The 16453-nt window shown below is 45.8% G+C and overlaps 1 protein-coding gene across 1 annotated transcript in view; it reads right to left on the bottom strand.

The window, feature by feature from the left end:
- TBX21 (T-box transcription factor 21) overlaps positions 1–16453 on the bottom strand; it is a 154016-nt gene that overhangs the window by 34977 nt on the left and 102586 nt on the right. Inside the window, exons 3-5 of the mRNA XM_078645592.1 lie at positions 12184–12338; positions 7079–7200; positions 441–596 (exon numbers count right to left, since the gene is read on the bottom strand). Coding sequence (XP_078501718.1) covers positions 441–596; positions 7079–7200; positions 12184–12338 — 433 coding nt within the window. The remainder of the gene's footprint in view (positions 1–440; positions 597–7078; positions 7201–12183; positions 12339–16453) is intronic.

Here is a 16453-nt window from a genome sequence, read left to right on the forward strand (position 1 = left end):
ATGTACTTTTTTTTACCCAGGCTCCAAACAATGTCTGACAAGACTGCTCCTCCTAGAGTTGGAGTTCACAGAAGAATGTCAGAATAGTCAGAGGACTGAATCCTTCCATCGATCCAGGTCTGACCTCTCTGAAAATATGCCACCCAACTGCGGGCCATGATTTGACCCGGGCTACGGAGTCCAGGTCCGCTGTTAACTGCCACCCACTCAGAGACGCTGTATCAAACTCAGTTGGTGGCCACCTTTATGAAAAGTTTCATTGTGAGCTTTGTGGCATGAATTGAGGGGGATGGCTAGGGCAGTCCTCCTTCTCTCTTCGCCATTTTACAGGTATCCCCTCCAGTCTTGACCTCATGCATCCTCTTGCCTGCTGTCATCTCCCATGGTATTCAATCCTCAGTCCCTCCAAATCCAACACTCTGCCCGGTCCCCATACTCACATCTGCGTTCTGGTAGGCGGTCACAGCCACAAACTGCGTCTCGGGGAAGGTGAAGGTCTGGGTCTTGCTGGCCGGGAACTCCTCCAGCTCTCCATCAGTCACCTCGGCCACGTGCAGCCGGGGCTGGTACTTGTGGAGCGACTGCAGCACAACCATCTGTAGGGTGGACACATGAATGAGTCAGTCATGAGTGAGTGCAACCGTGGATGATAACTGAGCAGCCATGAGTGTGTTCTACCAGTGGAGATCAGTGAGCCGCATGGAGAGAGTGCAATCAGGGAATATCAATGAAGACGCAAGAGTGAGTACAACTTTGGGAGAACAGTGAGTAGCCAAAAGTGAATGCAACTGGGGAGATCAGTAAGTATCCAAGACTGAATGCAACCTGGGGAGACCAAGCACCCAAGGTACTTGATGAGTAACGCATACTTGATAAGTAACACAGTGTGCTTCCAGTTACCATCTTTCATAATACCTTTACACCAGCACGTAGCCTGCTTGATCATCCTTGCGTACTGTGTCAGTACACCATCCTTTATACCAAAACACTTTACCACATCCTTGAACTGTCGCTGTATCCCGCATGGCTAAGCTATTCCTACATGCTGGCCCCATGCATCACCATTACCTACCAAGTGCGTATACTACCTTTCCTTACTACACCTAACACATCCCTACATGCTGTCTGAGAAAACTGCTTATGTCTACCACATGCATCCCTACATACCATCTGAGAATACTGCTTATGTCTCTGCATGCATGTACCATCACTACATACCATTTGAGAATACTGCTTATGTCTCTGCATGCATGTACCATCGCTACAGACCATCTGAGAATACTGCTTATGTCTCTGCATGCATGTACCATCACTACATACCATTTGAGAATACTGCTTATGTCTGTGCATGCATGTACCATCGCTACAGACCATCTGAGAATACTGCTTATGCCTCTGCATGCATGTACCATCACTACATACCATCTGAGAATACTGCTTATGTCTACTGCATGCATGTACCATCACTACATACCATCTGAGAATACTGCTTATGTCTCTGCGCGCATGTACCATCGCTACAGACCATCTGAGAATACTGCTTATGTCTCTGCATGCATGTACCATCTCTAAATACCATCTGAGAATACTGCTTATGTTTTTGCATGCATGTACCATCTCTATATACATCTGAGAATACTGCGTATGTCTCTTCATGCATGTACCATCGCTACATCTGAGAATACTGCTTATGTCTCTGCATGCATGTACCATCACTACATACCATCTGAGAATACTTCTTATGTCTCTGCATGCATGTACCATCACTACATACCATCTGAGAATTCTGCTTATTTCTGCTGCATGCATGTACCATCTCTACATACCATCTGAGAATACTGCTTATGTCTCTGCACGCATGTAACATCGCTACATACCATCTGAGAATACTGCTTATGTCTCTGCACGCATGTACCATCGCTACATACCATCTAAGAATACTGCTTATGTATCTGCATGCATGTACCATCACTGCATACCATGTGGGAATACTGCTTATGTCTCTGCGCGCATGTACCATCGCTACATACCATCTGAGAATACTGCTTATGTATCTGCATGCATGTACCATATCTACATACCATCTGAGAATACTGCTTATGTCTACCGCATGCATGTACCATCACTACATACCATCTGAGAATACTGCTTATGTCTCTGCGCGCATGTACCATCGCTACATACCATCTGAGAATACTGCTTATGTCTCTGTGCGCATGTACCATCGCTACATACCATCTAAGAATACTGCTTATGTATCTGCATGCATGTACCATCACTACATACCATCTGGGAATACTGCTTATGTCTACCGCATGCATGTACCATCACTACATACCATCTGAGAATACTGCTTATGTCTCTGCACGCATGTACCATCGCTACATACCATCTGAGAATACTGCTTATGTCTCTGCACGCATGTACCATCGCTACATACCGTCTGAGAAAACTGCTTATGTCTCTGCGCGCATGTACCATCACTACATACCATCTAAGAATACTGCTTATGTATCTGCATGCATGTACCATATCTACATACCATCTGAGAATACTGCTTATGTCTACCGCATGCATGTACCATCACTACATACCATCTGAGAATACTGCTTATGTCTCTGCATGCATGTACTATCGCTACATACCATCTGAGAATGCTGCTTATGTCTCTTCATGCATGTACCATCGCTACATACCATCTGAGAATACTTCTTATGTCTCTGCATGCATGTACCATCGCTACATACCATCTGAGAATACTGCTTATGCCTACCACATGCATGCATGCATGCATGCACCATCCCTATGTACCATCTGAGAATACTGCTTATGCCTACTGCATGCATGCACCATCTCCATGTACCATCTGAGAATTCTGCTTATTTCTACTGCATGCATGCACCATCTCTATGTAACATCTGAGAATACTGCTTATGTCTCTGCATGCATGTACCATCGCTACATACCATCTGAGAATACTGCTTATGTCTCTGCACGCATGTACCATCGCTACATACCATCTGAGAATACTGCTTATGTCTCTGTGTGCATGTACCATCACTACATACCATCTGAGAATACTGCTTATGTCTCTGCACGCATGTACCATCGCTACATACCATCTGAGAATACTGCTTATGTCTCTGCACGCATGTACCATCGCTACATACCGTCTGAGAAAACTGCTTATGTCTCTGTGCGCATGTACCATCGCTACATACCATCTGAGAATACTGCTTATGTATCTGCATGCATGTACCATATCTACATACCATCTGAGAATACTGCTTATGTCTACCGCATGCATGTACCATATCTACATACCATCTGAGAATACTGCTTATGTCTCTGCATGCATGTACCATCGCTACATACCATCTGAGAATGCTGCTTATGTCTCTTCATGCATGTACCATCGCTACATACCATCTGAGAATACTTCTTATGTCTCTGCATGCATGTACCATCGCTACATACCATCTGAGAATACTGCTTATGCCTACCACATGCATGCATGCATGCACCATCCCTATGTACCATCTGAGAATACTGCTTATGCCTACTGCATGCATGTACCATCACTACATACCATCTGAGAATACTGCTTATGTCTCTGCATGCATGTACCATATCTACATACCATCTGAGAATACTGCTTATGTCTCTGCATGCATGTACCATCGCTACATACCATCTGAGAATGCTGCTTATGTCTCTTCATGCATGTACCATCGCTACATACCATCTGAGAATACTTCTTATGTCTCTGCATGCATGTACCATCGCTACATACCATCTGAGAATACTGCTTATGCCTACCACATGCATGCATGCATGCACCATCCCTATGTACCATCTGAGAATACTGCTTATGCCTACTGCCTGCATGCACCCTCCCTATGTACCATCTGAGAATACTGCTTATGTCTACTGCATGCATGCACCATCTCCATGTACCATCTGAGAATTCTGCTTATTTCTACTGCATGCATGCACCATCTCTATGTAACATCTGGGAATACTGCTTATGTCTCTACATGCATGTACCATCTCTATATACCATCTGAGAATGCTGCTTGTCTCTTCATGCATGTACCATAGCTACATACCATCTGAGAATACTACTTATGTATCTGCATGCATGTACCATCGCTACATAACATCGGAGAATACTACTTATGTCTCTGCATGCCTGCTCCACCTCTATGCACTATCTGTGAATGCTGCCTTCCTTACTTCTCCTATTCTCATACCTTACATACCATCCGAACATATTGCTTCTTCTTAGCGCATCCATGCACCATTGCTACATACCATCTGAATATACCTCTCTTTACTGCATGCATGCACCACCCCTACAGATCCCCTGAGTATATTGTATTTCTTCACAGCATTAATGAACTGTGCCTGCATAATATATTGAATCTGCCGGACACATCCTTTCGCTGTCCCTGCCAATCACCTCTGCACGCCTTCCCTGCCTTGGCACACCATCCCTGTATACCACCTCTGTTCTGGTATCCTGCCTCTGCACACCATACCACCACCCACACATGTGTTAATATGTTTATGTCACTTCCCATGCATTGCTATTCCACTCTGCCTTGGTACATATGAGTCCTGCCACTCTCCGCTCTGCTTTGACACCTAGTCACACACTGTTTGCACACTGCCTTTGTATGCTACTGCCTTTGTTTCCACTTAGGTGCCGTCCTTGCAGGGGGCCACAAACACTCCCTCGTGTACACTAAACCTGTATATCCCAAAACATTCCCCTTGTGCATATGTACATGATCAGCGTGTACAGCGCACCATCACATCAGTAACATACTCACTTGTACACCACCTTTGCACGCTGAAAGTACATGCACCTTTGTACTTCATTCCCACAAGACCCCTGTACCCCAAGGCAGTTCCTAGATGGGCAAGGCCCGGCATCAAGGGGACCACGTTCCTTGAACCTTGGTTGAAGAGGCTTCTCTTCCCTATAAGTTCCAGACGTTCCCAAATGTTGAGAAAGCTCACACTGACAGATGACGATACTGGCCCAGAGGTGACCACAGTTTTAGTGTCCGGCTGTCCTGTCCATGGTTTTAGAGAGGTGCACTCCCTTTGCCTTACATTGAGAACCTTCCCCAGCAGGGGGCAGTGGATAGATCTTTCACCCCTGACCTCAGGCTCTGATCTGTAGTGCTTGGACAAAGAGGGCCTGACCTATTACTAATTGAACCTTTCTGAGGGAAATCGATTCATCATGAAGGTATCCAGGAAGGAATTCTCACGACTGCAGCAAATGGATCCATTTTTGTAAGTGGGCCTGACCCACTGACGTTTCCTGCTAGCATTCAGGCTCAGACTTGCCCATTGGGCCATCAGGCAGTGCCCGATGGGCTGCTCTTACAGGTCAGTGTGTGGGCCTCTTTCTGGCTGTTTGGTCTCTTTTTAATGTTGATTGCTCTGATATTGAAACAAACAATGCTTGCAGCAAGCTCAGACTCATGCAGCCTGTCTCACCTTGAAAAATACTTGTACAGCTTGTCTTTATACCTTCAAACCTGCATCAGTTTGCACACATGGGCCACCTTTTTTAGCTATCTAACTCCCTAGTGGGGGCCACTTTTATTTCGGTGCCCGGGCCTATTTTCCATCCCCGTCCGACACTGCTAGCATTGTTCCTCTGCGGCCAGGTATGCTATATATACTACCTGCCAGTCACTGGAGCAACACACCTGCGCAGTGTATTCTGTTATAAAACAATCCTGTTGGATAACATGTTGACTGGGTCTAGTAACTATCAAGCGTGCCAGAAAGACTTACTTGGTTTAGGATCTGAGTATTATTTTTCCATGGAAATGTCAGTTGGCAGTTACCATCAGCTTGCAACATTAACGAGCTGTGGGCCCTGCTAGTGAAGAAACTGTTTCACAAAGATAAGTCTGTCATTCAAGAAGCTCGTCCTTTTTTTTACTTTAGGTAAATCGCCATACAACTGCCTAAGTTTTTTTAAACCATTTTAATTTAATTTTGTCACGATACAGAACATCATGTGATACATAATGTAAAGCCACATTTAGAATTTACCGGGTGTGACAGAAATTAGATACTAAAGGGGGTGGTGATGGACGGAGCATCTGAACCAATCAAACACTCACACCCAGTCAAAAGATCTGGGTTTAATCCATCACCGTTCTTTAGCCCACTCTGCCACCCCAGTTCAGACATGGCCATATGCAAATCAGTCTGACCCTGTGCCTCATGGTAACAGTCCAGCCCGAACTGCCAAGCCATGCCTTCCCTGGACCGGAAACAAGCTTCCGAGGACCGGTTTCTGGCATTACAGCCTTCTTCAGCCCGGCTTGCTTGAATCCAGTGGCAAAGTGAGCAAGGGACCCACGTCTGAGCATACCCTGCCACACTTATGGTGGCCACGTTTACTGACGACCGCTCCTCTATGCTACTAAAAGCATCTAATGTGATTTGTGTATTATAATCAGCAGGGTAGAACCCCAGTCTATTCTCTTCTATACTTGTTACTGGGCAGTTGGGTTCCCTGGCTAACCCTCCTGATGTAAGAGTTTATTTGGACTATATAGGTCTACTAGTAGTCAGTCATTATCCGATAAGCCCGATAATACCTCAAAGCGATTTGTGTGGTGCTATGTGGGGGGCAGAAGAGGAGGGGTTCTGTTCTGGGGATGCAAACCAGACCCATTGCTTCTAATGCTCCTTTGGTGGGGGTTCAAACTTCAGAGCACAACATCCCCGTTTACGCAATTACATCTGCCTAACTTAAGGAGACACATATATCTCATTAAGTTAGGCAGATGCACGTAAAAAGTATATATGGTATGTAGATGTGAAGTTAGGAATATTAAACCTATACTTCCATGTACTTTGACGATACAGTGGTAGTCATAATTCTGCAATTGATATTTTTGTCGATCAATACATATGAATTGATTTTCTTACATACAACCGACCAGGGGTGTTGTTTGGATTGAAACAAAGTCCTGTTTGGAGGCTGTTTGTGGTGACCTGGGGTGCAGTTGGTTGTAGTTTGGGTAGTTAGGGTAGTTACCTGTGTCAGGTTGTTTGACGCCCCTTTGTTGTTGGTGAGCTTCAGTTTCCCAAACAGGATCTCTTGCCGCATCCAGTGGGCGCCGGTGTTGGGGGAGTCGGGGTGCATGTAGACCCGATTACCTACAAGACAAAGAGTGTGAGCTCTCCGAGTGTAACTTGTCACGATTCTTTGACTACCTACGTCTCTATCCCAGGCTTCTTCTGCTGCATTCACCCCTATCCAACCACCAATCACATAACCCGGAACTTCCTGACTTCCAACGTTTTATCTAATGCTTGTAGTCCCGTTCTGTAAACTAAACAATAATTCCTCATACAAAATGCTCCTCTTTCCCATTGTTATGCCTCCAAAAACCCACAGAGCTCAAACGCATGTCTTTTCTACTATGTGTGTGTAGCCCCGTCTGTCAGGTCAACCCTAAAGACGAATCGTTGCCTTCATTCAGTGTCGTAGTCTTCATCCTTCCCACTAAAATATTCAAATACAAAATGTCTAAATCCCAGACCTTGGTATTTATGCTCCAGGCTTCTCTCAAGCATGCTATCCTCTTGCTAGTCCTCATCTGCCTGAATACACCCTCCCCTCATCCGTCTACCCTGGTAAGCTCCTACCCTTCCATACGTCGGGTTCTGACATGTTTGCCAAGCCTAGGGGGTTCTGTAGCTACCCTCAGCCATCCTTTTGTACATGGAGTTACAGTCGGCCATCTTGGCCTAGGGTAGACATGTGTGCCAGTGTCATAGGCTGGCTTCCTCGCTGAAGCTTGGGTCACCCATCCCTAGACTCTGTGCCTTCGCTTATCAACTTTATTGTTAGCGTTTTTAGCATGTCGTCGTGAATTCTGTTTATTGCACTTTGAAATATTTGTATTTGATAGTTTGTGGTTTCCTTGCAGTCTGAAGTAAGAGTGCGGAAGTGCACTCCAGAGGAACGGAGCAGGGTACATAGCGTTGCTCTCATAAACAGGTTTTTAGCTTGATCGGGGAGAGCGGGAAACTTAATAAGCACACAGGAGTCACTTCCTCGAGTGGAGGAGAGGGTGCAGTTTATTCTACCCTGAGAAACGGGGACAGCCATTTCCCAGATTATTTACAGACTCTGGTTACCTTTGAAGGCTCTCTGCAATAACAGCGCACCATGGATTAAAAGTGACACTATCTACAGTGATAATGATTCAATGTGCTGTTACTGACGTCACTTTCTGTGTTAACAATGCTTCATTGATTATTAGCGATACTATCTTCATTGATAATTATTCCGTGTAATATTACTGGTGTCAGTCTGTGTTGATAGTGCCCCGTGGGTTATTAGTGGTGCATCGGCAATGATTCAGTGTTGTGTTGTTACTGGTGTTAGTCTGTGTTGATAGTGTCCCGTGGGTTAATAGTGGTGCATTGGCAATGATTCAGTTTTGTGTTGTTACTGGTGTCAGTCTGTGTTGATAGTGCCCCGTGGGTTATTAGTGGTGCACTTGCAGTGATTCAATGTTGTGTTGTTACTGGTGTTAGTCTGTGTTGATAGTGCCCAGAATGACACCAGTAACAACACGACACTGAATCATTGGCAATGAGTCAGTGTCGTGTTGTTACTTGTGTCAGTCTGTGTTGATAGTGCCCCGTGGGTTATTAGTGGTGCATTGGCAATGATTCAGTTTTGTGTTGTTACTGGTGTCAGTCTGTGTTGATAGTGCCCCGTGGGTTATTAGTGGTGCACTTGCAGTGATTCAATGTTGTGTTGTTACTGGTGTCAGTCTGTGTTGATAGTGCCCCGTGGGTTATTAGTGGTGCATTGGCAATGATTCAGTGTTGTGTTGTTACTGGTGTTCGTCTGTGTTGATAGTGCCCAGAATGACACCAGTAACAACACGACACTGAATCATTGGCAATGAGTCAGTCTCGTGTTGTTACTGGTGTCAGTCTGTGTTGATTGTGCCCCATGGGTTATTAGTGGTGCATTGGCAATAATTCAGTGTTGTGTTGTTACTGGTGTCAGTCTGTGTTGATAGTGTCCTGTGGGTTATTAGTGGTGCACTGGCAGTGATTCAATGTTGTGTTGTTACTGGTGTCAGTCTGTGTTGATAGTGTCCCGTGGGTTATTAGTGGTGCATCGGCAGTGATTCAGTGTTGTGTTGTTACTGGTGTCAGCCTGTGTTGATAGTGCCCCATGGGTCATTTGTTGTGCATCGGCAATGATTCAGTGTTGTGTTGTTACTGGTGTCAGTCTATGTTGATAGTGCCTCGTGGGTTATTAGTCGTGCAGTGGCAGTGATTCAATGTTGTGTTGTTACAGGTGTCAGTCTGTGTTGATAGTGCCTTGTGGGTTATTAGTGGTGCATCGGCAATGATTCAGTGTTGTTACTGGTCTCAGTCTGTGTTGATAGTGCCCCGTGGGTTATTAGTGGTGCATTGGCAATGATTCAGTGTTGTGTTGTTACTGGTGTCAGTCTGTGTTGATAGTGTCCTGTGGGTTATTAGTGGTGCACTGGCAGTGATTCAATGTTGTGTTGTTACTGGTGTCAGTCTGTGTTGATAGTGTCCCGTGGGTTATTAATGGTGCATCGGCAGTGATTCAGTGTAGTGTTGTTACTGGTGTCAGCCTGTGTTGATAGTGCCCCATGGGTCATTTGTTGTGCATCGGCAATGATTCAGTGTTGTATTGTTACTGGTGTCAGTCTATGTTGATAGTGCCTCGTGGGTTATTAGTGGTGCACTGGCAGTGATTCAATGTTGTGTTGTTACTGGTCTCAGTCTGTGTTGATAGTGTCCCGTGGGTTATTAGTGGTGCATCGGCAGTGATTCAGTGTAGTGTTGTTACTGGTGTCAGCCTGTGTTGATAGTGTCCCGTGGGTTATTAGTGGTGCAACGGCAATGATTCATTGTCATATTGTTACTGGTGTCAGTCTGTGTTGATAGTGTTCCGTGGGTTATTAGTGGTGCATTGGCAATGATTCAGTGTCGTGTTGTTACTGGTGTCAGTCTGTGTTGATAGTGCCCCGTGGGTTATTAGTGGTGCATCGGCAATGATTCAGTGTCGTGTTGTTACTGGTGTCAGTCTGTGTTGATAGTGTCCCGTGGGTTATTAGTGGTGCATCGGCAATGATTCAGTGTTGTGTTGTTACTGGTCTCAGTCTGTGTTGATAGTGTCCCGTGGGTTATTAGTGGTGCATCGGCAGTGATTCAGTGTAGTGTTGTTACTGGTGTCAGCCTGTGTTGATAGTGTCCCGTGGGTTATTAGTGGTGCAACGGCAATGATTCATTGTCATATTGTTACTGGTGTCAGTCTGTGTTGATAGTGTTCCGTGGGTTATTAGTGGTGCATTGGCAATGATTCAGTGTCGTGTTGTTACTGGTGTCAGTCTGTGTTGATAGTGCCCCGTGGGTTATTAGTGGTGCATCGGCAATGATTCAGTGTCGTGTTGTTACTGGTGTCAGTCTGTGTTGATAGTGTCCCGTGGGTTATTAGTGGTGCATCGGCAATGATTCAGTGCCGTGTTGTTACTGGTGTCAGTCTGTGTTAATAGTGCCCCGTGGGTTATTAGTGGTGCATTGGCAATGATTCAGTGTTGTGTTGTAACTGGTGTCAGTCTGTTTTGATAGTGTCCCGTGGGTTATTAGTGGTGCATTGGCAATGATTCAGTGTCGTGTTGTTACTGGTGTCAGTCTGTGTTGATAGTGCCCCGTGGGTTATTAGTGGTGCATTGGCAATGATTCAGTGTTGTGTTGTAACTGGTGTCAGTCTGTTTTGATAGTGTCCCGTGGGTTATTAGTGGTGCATCGGCAATGATTCAGTGCCGTGTTGTTACTGGTGTCAGTCTGTGTTAATAGTGCCCCGTGGGTTATTAGTGGTGCATTGGCAATGATTCAGTGTTGTGTTGTAACTGGTGTCAGTCTGTTTTGATAGTGCCCCGTGGGTTATTAGTGGTGCATTGGCAGTGATTCAAGGTTGTGTTGTTACTGGTGTCAGTCTGTGTTGATAGTACTCCATGGGCTACTGCTGATCACTGTTTCTATGTCAATAGAGTGCATTAGGGTATGAGTGATGTCTGCCTCGATATTAATAGACATTGCGTTTTTTTTACATTTGTTTTGCTCTTTGTTGTATCTTATGTTTTTTCCTAGTCAAACCTTGCTGTACTCCTCGGCTGTATAGACAGGGAAGGCCCAGTGATGCAGCCATCAACAAGAAGAGGTAACACGGAAGGTTTGTGCACGATTTTTCTTGGCCTGAAGTTGTTGCGGGGTCAGTCTTTGGGGTGGAATGCACCCTTGAAGGTGGGATCAGGCCCACGAACGGGGGCGGTAGCTAAGAACAGTCAATTCTTGGGAAGGGATTACTCTGGTGGTATATGTCTTTGAAGATACCACCTGAGTTGGGATCAGAACAATGGACGGGGCGGTAGCTGGGAACAGTCAATTCTTGAGAAGAGATTACTCTGGTGGTATGTGTCTTTGAAGATACCACCTGAGTTGGGATCAGGCCTATGGACGGGGGCGGTAGCTGGGAACGGTCAATTCTTGAGAAGGGATTACTCTGGTGGTATGTGTCTTTTGAGATACCACCTGAGTTGGGATCATGCCCACGAACGGGGCAGTAGCTGGGAACAGTCAATTCTTGAGAAGGGATTACTCTGGTGGTATGTGTCTTTTGAGATACCACCTGAGTTGGGATCATGCCCACGAACGGGGCGGTAGCTGGGAACAGTCAATTCTTGAGAAGGGATTACTTTGGTGGTATGTGTCTTTTGAGATACCACCTGAGTTGGGATCATGCCCACGAACGGGGCGGTGGCTGGGAACAGTCAATTCTTTGAAGGGATTACTCTGGTGGTATGTGTCTTTGAAGATACCACCTGAGTTGGGATCAGGCCCATGGACGGGGTTGGTTACTGGGATATGGTCTGGGATTGGCCTCTTCCTAAGATGGAGTCCTTATAGCCAGTCTCCGGGTTGGGGCTGTCCTTGGGGAGGGGTTAGGCAGGGGTGTGCTGACATACAGATTCTGGGGGTGGGAGTAGCTGCGGGTGCGGCAGTCTCCGCAGTGGATCAGTCACAGAGACCCGTCATTCTTTGTGAGTGGCCAGGACCAGGGGCCCTGAGAGTTACCTGGCATATTTCCTTCTGCTTTTCCGCACTGGACCCATTTACCGCCCTGGTACCTCCAGTGGTGCTGGTCCGCGAGCACGATGTCCACAAACACGTTGTAATGCGCCATGGGGTCCATCCCAGAAATGTTGAAACTGAGGAAGGGGAACATCCGCCTGGAGAAGAGAGAAGAGAGCGCAGCGGGTTAATGGGCCAACCAATGAAAGTGGGGTAAATCAAGGGTCTGCAGGAAACTACTAGCACAGTATGGAGTCCAGTAAACGGCTGGTGCATTACAGAGCTCAGCACACTGCAACGCAAACAGCTGATGACTCTGGAACCACAACACAGAACCCAGGCTTTTATGTACGAAGCTATTTGCCCACAGAGACCCTTTGATATGTCAGACTCTTAGTGCGCTGATGTGTCTACTCTGTACAGTCCATGCACATTGTTTCCTACAGGACATCCAAGAGGTGAAACAGACCACAGTCACAGTGCCTTGTGTGGTCCAGATGAACACGAGCCCATGTCCTCGATATTGTATTCATTTGCTGACCCCTGTCCTGGGTGAGATCGTCCAAAAACCTAACATGAAGCATGTGCAGCCTTCTGACACCCTTTCATACTACTAATGTACACAAATTTCCTACCCTAACATGGGTTCAAGATGGAGCTCAAACAGACAATTGCAAAACTGAAACAACAACACTCAATGTCTTTGCAATACATTAATGGAAAATCAGGCAGTGAAGTCACAATACTTTTGCAATGGTTGAGGGCAAGTAGCTGGACCATGCACGTCTCGTTCCATTGCTACTCTTCGTTACGTTATGGGAGATTCAGAATCACTCACAGTTGGCACTGGTGGAATGGCATCTGTACTGTATGATGATCAGCCAGGGTGGAGGGTGGAATCAAAGTGGTTTCTAAATCATGGTCCTCGAGTGGTCATTCAGCACAAACCTGCTCAGTCTCACTGGCTCCCATATTAGCCTCTTGACATGGGATCTATTTCTCATCGCTCTTTTGCCATATCTGTCAGCGGACACTATGGTGTCCTTTCGAGAGATCACAGTCCAAGAAGGTGGTTCTAATGGGGTTTATGTTGCAGGAATCTGTCTCCCACATGCATGGCATAACCTTCACCACCACTTCTTGCTCGTCTGAGTATTTCAGGGTCGATGGCGCTCATTTACGCTATCGTGACTATTTAACACTCGGCCACCACATTGCTTGATTATAGGATGGTGTCAGCGATCTCCTGGCCCAGCAGCATCACCACCCGGGGGGTTTTGAGTGGAATCATGGGGAGTGTTGAGATACGTCCTTAAAAACTTGTAAAGGCCCACTCTCTGTGCTCAAGTTACAGTTTAGCAGTGCTGAAGACTTTGTTTACCCTCCCCATGAGCTCCTCATCTTCCCCAGTGGCGTGGGGACACAAAGTGTAATCTTCCTGCAGCTGATCCTAAGGGATTACAGGTATGAGGCAAAGTCAATCTCCTTGACCAGATCTCAGTCAGTATGCCAAAAGGCTGCTGGCACCTCCCGCAGCTGAGCATCACTTCCTCTGCAGACATCCAGTGATGGCCACCTGAAGGCAAGTGAAATCAGTGCTGATGCAAGAAGGTGGAGACGGGGAAATAACTTCTATGATAATAGGAGCCAGTGTTTCATCTGGCCCAGCGTCGTGGCACAGTAGACAGCCAAACACCACATTAACTAGCGACTGATTTATATCATGAAACCAGATGTTTTTAATGTATTTCATCTTCTTCTTTTCCACTTCCTGGTGTTTTTATATGTGCTAGCTTCAGATAGTTTATCACCAGTGTAGTAGATACTGCAATGCAACCACTTCTCAAACGCAGTGCTTCCTCAATTACAGACCCCTCTTCTTACGCGTTGGACAATGCCTGCAGCGTTCTCTTGTACGCCTTTGCAGGATACACCTCCATTCGTTCTTGCCCATGGGGAGGCGTTCATCAGATACAGTTGCTGCCATCCTGTCTTCTAAGGAAGTGGACATGATCTTCAACTATTAACTATAATCCGCACATATATTCCTCATTTCTAGTTGCCTGGGTGGATTCTTCAGTGGTAACTCCCCATGGATGGCATGTCAGGTAGTCGGCTTGATTGCCAGTCCCGGGTCTGCAAACCAGCTGAAATGAGTCTTCCTGGAGATGGAAAAATGTCTTAATCTGTAAAGTGGATTTAGATGAGGAGCCTTGAAACAGTGGTATCAAGGGTTGTGATCTGTGCACACTTGGCAGTGGTTACAATGGAGATAAATATGGAGATGGGGACAGCCAATACTTTTCTAAAACAAAAAACAGCACATAGTAACATGAGGAAAATGTACACTCATTAAAATGCTATGTAATCAATGCAGGGTCAGCTGTTAAACGTGCCCTCAACATCCATGATCTAGACTTGCTCCTTATTGTGGAGACCTGGTTCTCTGACTCAGCAGCACCTGGTACCCAAAATATACCCCCTCACACACACTAACAGATCAACAGGGCGAGGCGGTGGCATAGTGGTTGTACACAAGAGAACATTTCTCTATTACATGGTTCTCACTGGCATACCGCAATAGCTGCAAAACAGTGTATCAGCGGGGCACTATCCCACAGTAATGATGAATATAACAAGATAAAGGGGGGAATTTTAGAGACCTGTGAGGATTGAATCCCTTACCCAACCAGTCAAGCGTCTTCTCCTCTAAAGGATTTTGTATATCCTAAACAGCATAGGAATAAAAACATCCCTGAGCTCCTCTCTCAGAGTGAGGGGGTTCTAGCCCTTGGTGGGGCTGGGGGTCATCCCAGATGATGAAGCATGCCACTTCGGTGGGTGATGGGATTATGTCTTAATTAAAGGACTCCTTCAGAAGTACTCTGAGATAATTTTAGTTGTCTCCTTTTCTGGCATAGTTGTACTCTCAGACACGAGGATTTCCTGTGTTTACTATCCCACAGTATTCAAAAAGTAACTGTTACTCCCCACCCGGTTCAGCTAATAACTTCATGGACAATTTCACCATCCTCGTGGCAGACCTGTTCCTCACTTCCTATAATATCCTCATTTCTGGGGTCTAACATCTGGCTCGAGGACAGCACCGTTCTCCTCTTAAATGAGTGTGTGATTAGTTGTGATGGCTTTCAGTTAAAATACTCCTATTTTCCATCTCACACAACAAAGGTGACCGCCTCAACGTTCTTTTCATGCTCTGGCTCCGGCCTTATGGAACACACTGCCTCCACAATTAAGGAAAACCCAGACTCATTTGCGCTTTCGAAAGCAACTTAACACTTGTTTGTTTTTAGCCAAGATTGTTGTTGGCATTATTATGTTGTGCTTTTGGCATGACCCATGATGTAACTCCATTTTAGTGCCTAGCGCTGGAAAGTCCCATTCTGGGGCAGCTATGTGCTTTAGAAATCCTCTTATCATAACATAACATGGTTTTCCAATATGCTTGTGTTAGAAATGGGGTTTCTGGTTGGCTAGGGTACCCACCTCAGCCAGGCACCACTCAGTCAGGATAAGGGAGTAACACACCTAAGATAACCCCTGCTCTCCCCTTGGTGGCTTGGCAGAGCAGTCAGGCTTATCCCAGAGGCAATGTGTAAAGCGTTTGTGCAACACACACACACATCAGTGACACACTAGGCACACCACAAAAGGAGACTCTACACAGTGGTATATAAATATATCGCTTGTCTTATATAAAACACATAAGACAACAACCACATACATCACTTTACCACTAGCCGATTGTCATAACACCACATTTAGTGCACTAAAGTAAATACTTATAGGTTGCACATGTCATGAAAACACACCATCAAAGTACATAATATGCAAGTTCTGAAAATGATACTGATTGTTGGGTTATCGACAACTGGATGCATACCAACCATCTCCAGCTTAATGGTAGTACGACAGAGGTAATTCTCTTTGGAAAGGCACACGCATTTTGGTTGAATGACTGGTGGCCCCAAAGCATAGGTCCCTGTCCATCTCCCAAGCCTGTGGTGCGGAACCTTGGAGTGATGATTGATAATCAGATGTCAATGAAAAGCCATATAAGTCATATAATCAGCACCTGTTATGGAATAATGCGCAACCTAAGCAACATTTTTCAGTGGATCCCAATTGAATCAAGGAAACTATTTGTCCAGGGAATAAGTCGTATCAACTATGGAAATGCCCTGTTGGCTTCTGTTGGACTTTGGCCCTTAGGGCAGGTTCACCCCTAGACTTTTTGCGTGAAATGGTGACC

The sequence above is a fragment of the Lissotriton helveticus genome, chromosome 5_1 (assembly GCF_964261635.1).
Source record: "Lissotriton helveticus chromosome 5_1, aLisHel1.1, whole genome shotgun sequence".
Classification (NCBI taxonomy): Eukaryota; Metazoa; Chordata; class Amphibia; order Caudata; family Salamandridae; genus Lissotriton; species Lissotriton helveticus.